The sequence below is a fragment of the Budorcas taxicolor genome, chromosome 5 (assembly GCF_023091745.1).
Source record: "Budorcas taxicolor isolate Tak-1 chromosome 5, Takin1.1, whole genome shotgun sequence".
NCBI lineage: Eukaryota > Metazoa > Chordata > Mammalia > Artiodactyla > Bovidae > Budorcas > Budorcas taxicolor.
In genome coordinates, this window is record NC_068914.1 from 76,958,826 (window position 1) to 76,969,327 (window position 10,502).

Below are 10,502 nucleotides of genomic sequence, written 5' to 3' on the forward strand. Positions count from 1 at the left end.
GAATTAGTCAAATTTCAAGTGCTCAAGAGTTACATCTGGCTAATGGCTACCATACTGGACAATATAAGCATCCAGTTAAAAGGCAGAAATTATAGATTAGATTTAAAAATATGTCTACAGAAAACATTTTAAATGTGAAGGCACATATAGGTTAAAAGTAAAAGGGTGGAGAAAACATACCATACAAACAGTAAACAAAGGAAAGGTGCTAAGTCGCTTCAGTCGTGTCCAACTCTGTGTGACCCCATAGACGGCAGCCCTGAAGGCTGCCCCATCCCTGGGATTCTCCAGGCAAGAACACTGGAGTGGGTTGCCATTTCCTTCTCCAATGCATGAAAGTGAAAAGTGAAAGTGAAGTTGCTCAGTCATGTCTGACTCTTAGCGACCCCATGGACTGTGGCCCACCAGGCTCCTCCATCCAGTAACTATATTAATATCACACTAGTAGATTTCAGAACAAGGAATATTACCAGTGATAGACATTTCATAATGGTAAAGGGGGAAATTCATCAAAAAGAGTAACAACGTAAGTATGTATGCACCTAATAACAGAACTTCAAAATATGCGAACTAAAAGCTGAAAAAACTGGAAGGGAAAATAGACAAATTCATACGTAAGTATGAATGTTGAAGATTTCAGCACCTCTGTCTCAATTATTAATTGCTTCCAAGGAGATGTTAAATCTAAGTGATGCTCAGAGAGGCAGCAGCCTATAAAACATTAAACTCAGCTAGACAAACCTAGCACAGGAAATAGATTTTTCTTAGGAAATAAAAACTGATTTGAGTCAGAAGGGAAGAAAATTAGACTAGATGAAATAAATTAGTTAAGTGAATATGATGGTGTCTCCCATATGCTAATGATCAGAATGGAAGTTACAGTGTAGTCTTTCTAACATGACTCATTGGACGATTCCACATCAAAGATTACCTCTTTAAAGAGTTTCGTAATAGAACTAGTCCTTTTGATAAACTAGGGATTTATGTCAGGTCACAGGGAGAATAGTAATTACAGTTGTCATGACTCCATAAAAGTAGACGCTGCCTGTCTTTCTCTAAAACTTTTGCAGTAATTCTAATTGTTCGTTATTTTAATTTGCGTCTGAGAAAAGTCCTGGGCACAGTGAGGGATGCCATAACTCAGAGCTTCCCTTAAGTCTGCTATCTTGGTTTCTGTAGTATTATTAGGTTAGGTCTTAGGAGTGAGTGACCTTCTGATTTATAACATTCAGAGGTTGTTGCTTAGTCTTTCGGGGTTTGTGGTTGACAAGTCACGCTGGCCCCCGGCAGATAAGTCTAATTTAAAAATAAGAATGAGGAGGTAGAGGGGAAAGTCTGGAGGGATAAAGTAGGAAAACAGCTTTTTCTTTTCTAAAAGTTATCTTGATCTCTGCTTCAGAACACTGTCATGCTCAGGACTTTTAGAACACTTTTTTCCAAAGTCTGTTATAAGGGTTCAGTTTGTGAAATCGGGAAGGGTTAAAAGTTAGACTTTACTGCTGATGATGTATTTTACTTTTAAATGCATGAGAAAACAATAGTTTGGCTGGTTTACTGCTTGAGAAGGATACAGATAGCAGTAGTCATTTGTGTCACTGTGGTAACGTACAGGCAAAGGATTGAGTGCTAAGTTTGAAAACACTGTAGACTTTTCTTTTAAAGAAACACTTTTTTCAACTTAGCCTGGCAGCTCTTCACATAAAATCACAAAGGAACAAGACACCATAAACAATCATTCCACCCCCAAACAGGATTGCATAGACAAGTAGACGCTCACGGCGAAGGCTGTGAAGGCAGCAGGAAAGGCAGTTCTTCAGGCACCAGGGACTGCAGCAAGCAGAGGCAAGTGTGGGCCCCCAAAAGAGTGGCAAGTGCAAGGCAAACAGTAGGCACAGACAAACAGGCTTGTTACTCTTCGTCCCCAGTTCCAAAGGGAATTCAAGATCTTCTGGAGCTAAGAAGAGTCCCTTGTACAGAAAGACTCTACCACAGGAGGGGAGGGACCCTTGCCGTCACAAAATGCAAGCAACTGCTCTGACCATCATTGCTTCTCTTTCATCTTAGACACTGTGATCCCTTCTCTCATTTCTTTTTCCTTCATCTTTAGCCCTCCTCTGTGAGATGATATGTAGGATTCTTTTTGTTCTTCTAACTTCTAGCTTTTTTTTTGGTGTGATTGTGTCTTGGCTGAACTATGGCAATTTTCCTTATTTGGACTGAGTGATAGCCGAAAAATTGAGGAGAGAAACTTGGATCTAAATTCTGCTTCAGATGTCAGGTTACATATCCTCAGCTTATGGGAGGGAACAGTGAGGCCACCAAGCCCCCTCCTCCTAGAATGCAGGGCAAATGAAAAAGAGCCCAGATCACTCCCCAGAGCTAAGTAATGAGCTGACTTTGGAGGAGGCCATTTCCCTCACAGTGGAGAAACCTTGGTGGGAGGGAGAAGTAAAGCAGAGAAGAGGGGTTCTCAGTGTGGCGCCCTGATCACTAGGTCTCTGTTCCTGTTCAGCTGGCTTGGTCTTTAACTTTAGAGGTCCACTCTGTCAAAATAACAAAATAAAGTAACATAAGAAACCAAGCAACTCAGGCTGTGTAGGCGCAGCTAAGCTTAATTGGTTTTTGACACTCTTTCCCCCTGAAAAATAGGATAGTTGTATGTAGCATGATGCTCATTTATGTCACCCTTTTCACTTCAGGGTAATGATCCCAGATATGCCCTTCTGATGGGCACCTGGGGGAGATATATCTCTGTGGCTTTCATGTGCTTGGCTGTCCTTATCTCTCTGGTTCCTTCCACCTCCATCTTAAGTCCTTATTGCCTGTTGCAATATTTAACTTATCTGCCCCCATGAAGGGTTTGGCTTATAGTGATTGACAGGTTGTCTGCCTATTCGCTTCACCTCTTGAATTGAAGGGTTTAGCCTCATGGCATGGGTAATGTCATGGGATAGAATACCAGAGGAATCAATCCCTGTTGGCTAATTTTCTCTCACCGGAAGATGCAGATTATAGCCAAGAAGTCTGTGCTTGCTGAGCAGGTAGATCCTCCTGCATTCCTGGCTGCCTTCACAAGCCTACAAGCATCCTTTAGCACCATTAACCTCAAGGATAGAGTGAGATTAAAAACCTGAATTGGAGAAACCTACAATCCTAATTGTGCCCTAATTCATTATCATTGTTTTATATAACTGAGCTCTAGTTACCTGTTGGGCATCATACTAGGGAAAGAATCAACCACAACCTGAGCCTATTGCTCTATCTTCAGAGATGCAGGAAGAACAGTGTCTTTCTTCAGTCCTGACTTTCCTTCCCACCACCCTCAGAGTGCTGCTTCTTGGTGAATGTGGTTTCCCTGCAGCTGCCTAGGCATCCTCATCTATAGGCCCTTTCTCTAGTCTAGACCACGCTCCGGTGTGTTCCTGGCTGTGTTCCTTACTGCCTACCCAGTATGTAGTTGCCTACTGTTGGGCAGTAGCTCACTGCTCTGGCATCTTAGTGTATAAATATTTGTCAAAGGACGGGGGTGTTTTCCCATTCCCCAAAAAGCATTCTGAAAAATGTGCCTGTTTTCTTAGTCATATTTCCAAGCTTTGGATCAGTTAGCCCATTCATTCCTTGCAGTTGACAGACACTGGCCTGACCTCAGTTGGCCACATAAAATAAGTATGCAGTAACTTCCGGCACAGTAACTTTGAGGCTTTAATACCAAGGAGTCCTAGACCTAAAGGAACTGTGGACAACGTAGTCACTATTAGAGAACACATCGTTTCATTAACATATCTCCCATGTCAAGCGTTTTAATCTCTTTCACTCATACTTGATATTGAAGAAATAAGTGGAATCAACAAATATAAGGCAGCTAACCTTATAGATTCTAGGAGAAAACTTGACTCTTCATGTTTGTGGTTTTACTTTCAGGTCTTACATAATGTAGGTTATAGTATATCCATGTCGGTCTGGATAAAGGTGTTGTTGCCAAGCTACTACAAGTTTAGAGATGTTGTTCCAATATAGTGGATGGTTTATTCTGTCACTCAGTTCTACTTGAGACCAAAACAGTTTGCTTCTGCTAAGTAACTTGTTAGGCTGAAAATACAGTCTTAAGTTATGGGGCAGAGTTTTCTATCTTTGTGCAAAATCAGGAGACCTACATAGAAGGATTGAACTACTAATCTTAGTTTTTATTAACACTAGACTCTGAGCTCAGAGTTTATTTAAGTTGCTCGCACAGTCCCAGCAGACTAGAGGAACTGCTGATGTTTACCTTGCTGAACTCCTGCTTGTAATGTGTACCTGCACATACTCCTTCCTTTCCTTTTCTCTGACTCTAATCTTGTAGTACTTCTTCCTCCTCATTTTCCAGTTTTTTTTAACCTGATCTTCAGCCTTCTACAAGTCTGGCCAACATCTTCCCAAATGTATCCTGAACCATATATATATGTATCAGCCTTTTATGTTTTCACTGTTTATAACCACCTCAGCCCCCCTCTTTTCTAGTCAGAATTTGATATAGGGATATTAGGCTGTTGGGTGTTGAGGTCATAACTGAGTTGGTTAGGGAACTAGCCTATGCTGTGCAGTATAGCAACTGTGTTTCCTTCTTACAACACAACTGCTTTGAAAGGCTGGAGTATCTATTTTAATACATATACTTTCTTTCCACAGATCATCAATTTCTACATGAATATGCTGATGGAGCGAAGTAAAGAGAAGGGATTGCCGAGTGTACATGCATTTAATACCTTTTTTTTTACTAAGTTAAAAACGGCTGGTTATCAAGCAGTGAAACGTTGGACAAAGAAAGTGGATGTCTTTTCTGTTGACATTCTTTTGGTGCCTATTCACCTAGGAGTGCACTGGTGTCTTGCTGTGAGTGCCTCTTTTATTACTGATAAAATTTAAAAGAAGTCTATATAATAGAATACACAGAGAGCAATGAATACTAGTTCTACATAGATGATTGAAAGAGTAGCATTTAATTATCTAAAAATTGGATAGATTAGCAAACTCCCTGTCAAGAGTGGGAGATACTAGACTTTGAAAACAGCTATGAAATTTTTTTTTCTGGAAATACTTAAAAATGGAATTATACTCAAAGCAACCTAAAGGCAAGGAACACATGGGGAGAAAAAGTGACTTCTTAACGATGCTGCCAACTCAGATTCTGTGACCATTATTTTCTGCCTAATCATGATTTGCCTTGCATAGTTGATAATTTATTATTGCTTCCCTGGTAGCTCAGACAGTAAGGAATCTGCCTGCAATGCGGGAGACCCAGGTTCAATCCCTGGGTAAGGAAGATCCCCTAGAGAAGGGAATGGCTACACCCTCCAGTATTCTTGCCTGGAGAATTCCATGGACAGCGGAGCCTGGCAGGCTACAGTCTGTGGGGCTGCAAAGAGTCAGACATGACTGAGCAACTAACACAAACATGACTCTGAGAACATGGATACATTAGCTTAATATATTAATAAAAGTATACAAGTTACAGCCTGTTTTGAATTATATTTGAAAAGCATTAAGTCTAAAGGAAATTCTCCAAGAAACAAAACCTAGAATCTTTTACCATCTTTCTGAAAATGTGTGGAAATGATCTCACTTAGTTTACATTCTCTGAAGAGCATGTCGTGTCTTCACTGTTGCCTCCGTTGCAAATGGAGACCCTGAAACTAGAAAAGGGTTTCAGGGCAATTAGTCAGCCCCCAGCATAGTTCTGAGTAAATAATCACCCTGTTCTTCTTTCCTCTGCAGATGAAGCATGGTATAATGCTAAGTATCCATCAAACTTGTCATGATTTCATAGGAAATCTGGCAGAAGGTTCCAAGTTCCAGGGAAGGGAAAAGCTGAGATTTTCTTCAGTTCATAAACACACAGATTTTTTTTATTCCCAGGTTGTGGACTTTAGAAAGAAGAATATTACCTATTACGACTCTATGGGTGGGATAAACAATGAAGCCTGCAGAATCCTCTTGTAAGTAGGGAGTTAAAGACGAAGAGCTTGGTGTTGGATATATGTTGTTTTTCTAGCTGTTGAACTCAATTCTCTGATACCTTCAATGGAGTGGTTAATAAAGGAAATCTTTATATTGATTAAGATGGGTATTTTCCATCTAAGTAAAGTTTAATAATAATATAATAATGCCCAAAATACATCCTGATGGGCATAATTACTGTCCCAGTGCAGGAAAATAAAGAGTGGATATAGACATACAGATACAGAAACTACTTAGAAGTCATCTACCCCAACCTCCTGATTTTTCAGATAAAGGAACCAAGACCCACAGAGATGACTTTGATTTGCTCAGGTCCTACTTAAATGGCTCAACTGGGAACCAGAATGCAAATCTGGTTTACATTCCACCTGTTTGTCTTTCCAAAATGTCTGTGGTCAGGAGGGGGTGGGTTCCATGAGGTGGATTAATTGATTTGGATTGAATTTTTATACAGAAGAATCAAGACTATAAATAAATATATACCCCAGCATTGCTAGAGAAACATTTTCCTTCCACTAGATTGAATTCTAAAGGACCATATAAACCAAGGAAAAGATCAAAACTCGTTCCTCAGTGGGGACAGTAGGAAGAACGACCCTGGGTATTGAAGTCAGAGGTCTTGCTTCTCTGGAGCTGACAGAGTGGGCATGAACTGTGGGAGTTCTAAAGATTCCTTGTCCAGCAATATATACTGTTTTCCTTAGACATGGCAGAAGAAAATTCTTCCTGAGGATTGTCAGCCCCATTCTTGCAGTGGCAGCTCCCCAAGCTCATCTCATTCTCTCCCAATACCTTAGGCAATATCTGAAGCAAGAAAGCATTGACAAGAAAAGAAAAGAGTTTGATACCAATGGCTGGCAGCTCTTCAGCAAGAAAAGCCAGGTACGTTTCATCTTGGTGAGATGGAAATCCTGAGATTAGAGTATTGGTTAGAAAAGGAGCATACTGCTTGGGCCCTGGCGTCCTTCTAAGTGTCTGGCCTGACCTCAGCCAGGGAAGATAGAGTAGAGTAAGCTATCTGTGGGAAAATCAGTAATGTATTTCTTATGAAGAACTAGGTTTTCTAAATGCCCAGCTATTTTGCTAAACTTTATCTATGGGAGAAAATGTTTGCAGACTGCTTGACCCTTGTGGGAGGGACCAGCTTTTACACTCTTGGAATCATAGAAATCTCAGATAGTCTCCTATGTGATAAACATGAAGTACACAGGCTGGACTGAGACGCTGAATTTTTTGCTCTCTGAGCCTGTGTTATTCTGAGTGGGGGACCAGGACCATCTCTTCAGAATTCAGGGAAACCTGGAAAATTTATATCCTTTGGTTCTTATTTATAATTGAATAAGAAGGAAGGAAACTTGGAAAGAGGTCACCTTTTTGTTATTTTTTGCCTTTTAGGAAATTCCACAGCAGATGAATGGAAGCGACTGTGGCATGTTTGCCTGCAAATATGCTGACTGCATTACCAAAGACAGACCAATCAACTTCACACAGGTAAGCCAAGCCTTCGGGAGGGGGCTCTGTGACCACCCTGTCTCCAGGCTGCCTGATAGATGTTTTTCTGTCCATTTGCTCCACCTAGGGGCTCTGCCTCATTCTGTGGCTCATAAGCCAGGGTGGCGGCTACCTGTGCCGCACTGTAGGGAAAGGAAGGCAATGATAGGCCACATCCTGGGCCACCGTACATCCCATATTGTAGGCAAGGAATCCCGGCCAATAGGAGAGCTGCTGTCTCTGCTCATGCACGCTGCCTACCCCAAATCCTGTAAGAAGCAGAGAACTGGGACCAGAGCAAGTTTCCTCAGTTGCGCTGTATTTGGTAGCAGTGAAGTTTTGGAACAGGCCACACCTTGATCTAGTGTAGTTTGCTGCCCTCTTCCCCTCGCTTTATGCAGCTGATCAGTCTTCCTTACAGTTTGTGATTGTTAATTTCTGTCCATGTGGTCCTTTGGAGACCTAAGTGAATTGAGACTAGAGATTATAGTTTATTTGGTGTCCTCCACTTAACCCTTTGCTTCTGTTTAAAGTAATGACTTTACTAGATTTTCCACCACAGCCCTTGGGTTGAGCTGACTGTTGCCGTTCATTTAATTTTGGGGCAAAATGAGTTTTGATTTTCAAGCCTCAGATCTCATAGCCTCTTAAAAGTTCAACACAGAGGACTTTGTTGAATTTAGACACCATTCTCAGAATTCTTGGAGACATTTGAGGATGATAGCCTGGGCATTCCTGCTGCTGCTGCTGCTGCTGCATCGCTTCAGTCGTGTCCGACTCTGTGTGACCCCATAGACGGCAGCCCACCAGGCTCCTCCATCCCTGGGATTCTCCAGGCAAGAACACTGGAGTGGGTTGCCATTTCTTTCTCCAAACCAGGGGATTCCTGGTGATACCTAATTAAACTTCTAGGTTTACAACAATGAAAAGTAGCAATAGCAATAGTAATCAGAAAAAGCACTAGGAAAAAAAAATCACACATAATGAAGAACGAGCAATTTGAAAGACCAAAAATGCAGCTGAGACTATTTTAGGTGAAAACCTCAAGAAGGAAAGGAGTATTAGGTCTGCATGCAGGAAATGAAAATAAAGGTATCTCTCTGTCCCTACAGCAACACATGCCCTACTTCCGGAAGCGGATGGTCTGGGAAATCCTCCACCGAAAGCTCTTGTGAAGACCGTCTCAGTTAGCAGACATGGACTTGCGGGGGACCAGCTCTTTGTTGTCTACAGCCAGAGACCTTGGAGACAGCTGCTCCCACCCCTCTCTTCTTGTAAAGTCCTTGACCCTGGACCAGGCCCTGGAGAGATGCACTCACAAGCACATCTGCCTTTCCTTTTGTATCTCAGATACTATTTTTGCAAAGAAACTTCGGTGCTGTGAAAGGGGTGAGGGACATCCCTAATCTGAAGAGAGAGACTGCTTTTCACTTCTTCAGTTCTGCCATCTTGTTTTCAAAGGGCTCCAGCCTCACTCAGTCTCTTAATTAGGGGCCTGAGAGAAGCTTGGAAGGACTCTTGGTTTCGTATAAACTCTTGTTGTTAGGCCTTACTAAGAGGTAGGAATGGATGTGGGTAAAAACGTAGGGATGAAAACCACCAGCATATACATGCACACATACATACACACATGATTTTCAAAATGTGTCACCAGGATAGTGACTGTAAACTGGACTTTGGGGCACCTGCATAAGGCCGTCCTCCAGGACTTGTCCTTTTTACATGCCCCTTGTGAAGTCCGTCTGCTTCTGTACAAGGCTGTTTTATCTGTAGCTTCTTCCCCTCCTGAGGCACCACATGTGCGCCCTGGGTGGACCCCAAAGTCCCAGGCAGTCCTTTCCTTAAAAGCAGTGGTTTGCATGTGCTCACAGCACGTGATATGGGGAAGACCCACCCAGGGAGTGGTTTAGTGGAGTAACAAAGGCGCCACTTTTACTGCTACCTGCTTCTGACCAAGAAGAAGGACCTCAGTCTTTAGCATAAAATTCCAGCTTTGGATGAATGCAGGTCTAGTTTGGTCTGTGGCTAGCTAGTTTAAATATGTTTCTAACCACAGAGAATTTAATATATATATATATATTTCACAGGGATATGCTTTTTTTTTTTAAGGCTGAATGTGTTCACCATTTTAGCCTGTAGATTTATTACCATTTTCCAAATTTAGCTCCAGCATACACAGATCCCAGCCCCTATGTGTAGGGTGTTTGTGGACTTCCTAAGAGTATTTTGAGGCCTGGATGAATTTTGGCTTGGGGTAGAGGTTACAGAGGAAGACGAGATTTTCAACTGGAAAACGGGTGGAATTTGGACTGATCAACTTGAGATTGAAAAACTGCTATTCTTTTTGTTCCTTGTAGCATCTCCCCCACCTTTTGAGCGCTCCTCAGGCTAGATAGTGAAACGATCCAATGCCAGTGTCATTTTGTACCTAAGTTCCAAAATAGGAACATTTTATACTTTTTTCTCTATTGTAATAGGTAGTTTTGTATGAAATCTTTTCTTCTCTTCCCTTGTACCTCATCCTTTCCAACATTGTGCTTTCTCCCTGGGCTTATTTGAAAATTTTACTCTGTTTTATATCAAGCTTGTTTAGTACATTTTTCTATGTGTTACCACAGGTTACAATTTGAAAAGAAAACTATTTTTTTTAAATATTCCATTGTTAACTGAATGTTACTGTTTCCACTCCAGCAACTAGATGTCCTACCTTTTTCATACTGCCTGCCTTTGGGGGGAAGACCACCTTTTTTTGTTTTGTTTTTTTTTTTCTTTCTTCCTTTTTTTTTCCTCCCTTTTTTTCCTTTTTTTTTTTTTTTTTGGTGTTTTCTGTAGGTAATAAATAGCTTTCTACATATGAGTTGCTGGGACTTTTCACATTCTCTTAGAAAGCTATGGCATGCAGGCTCATTGTGGGACTCCTGTACATTGATTCTTGGTACTTAATGTATTGAAGTGACAACTTGAAAGGTGGCAATATGGTATAGATTTTGGACCATGAATCAAAAGACCTGAGT

General features: G+C 41.4%; 1 protein-coding gene across 1 annotated transcript in view; it reads left to right on the top strand.

The window, feature by feature from the left end:
- The window catches only part of SENP1 (SUMO specific peptidase 1), a 50,816-nt gene extending 40,549 nt beyond the window's left edge, over positions 1–10,267 (top strand). The window contains exons 15-19 of the mRNA XM_052640450.1: positions 4,669–4,872; positions 5,896–5,975; positions 6,795–6,879; positions 7,393–7,488; positions 8,601–10,267. Of these exons, the coding sequence (XP_052496410.1) occupies positions 4,669–4,872; positions 5,896–5,975; positions 6,795–6,879; positions 7,393–7,488; positions 8,601–8,663 (528 nt within the window). The 3' untranslated portion in view covers positions 8,664–10,267. The remainder of the gene's footprint in view (positions 1–4,668; positions 4,873–5,895; positions 5,976–6,794; positions 6,880–7,392; positions 7,489–8,600) is intronic.
- Positions 10,268–10,502: the final 235 nt, after the last annotated feature.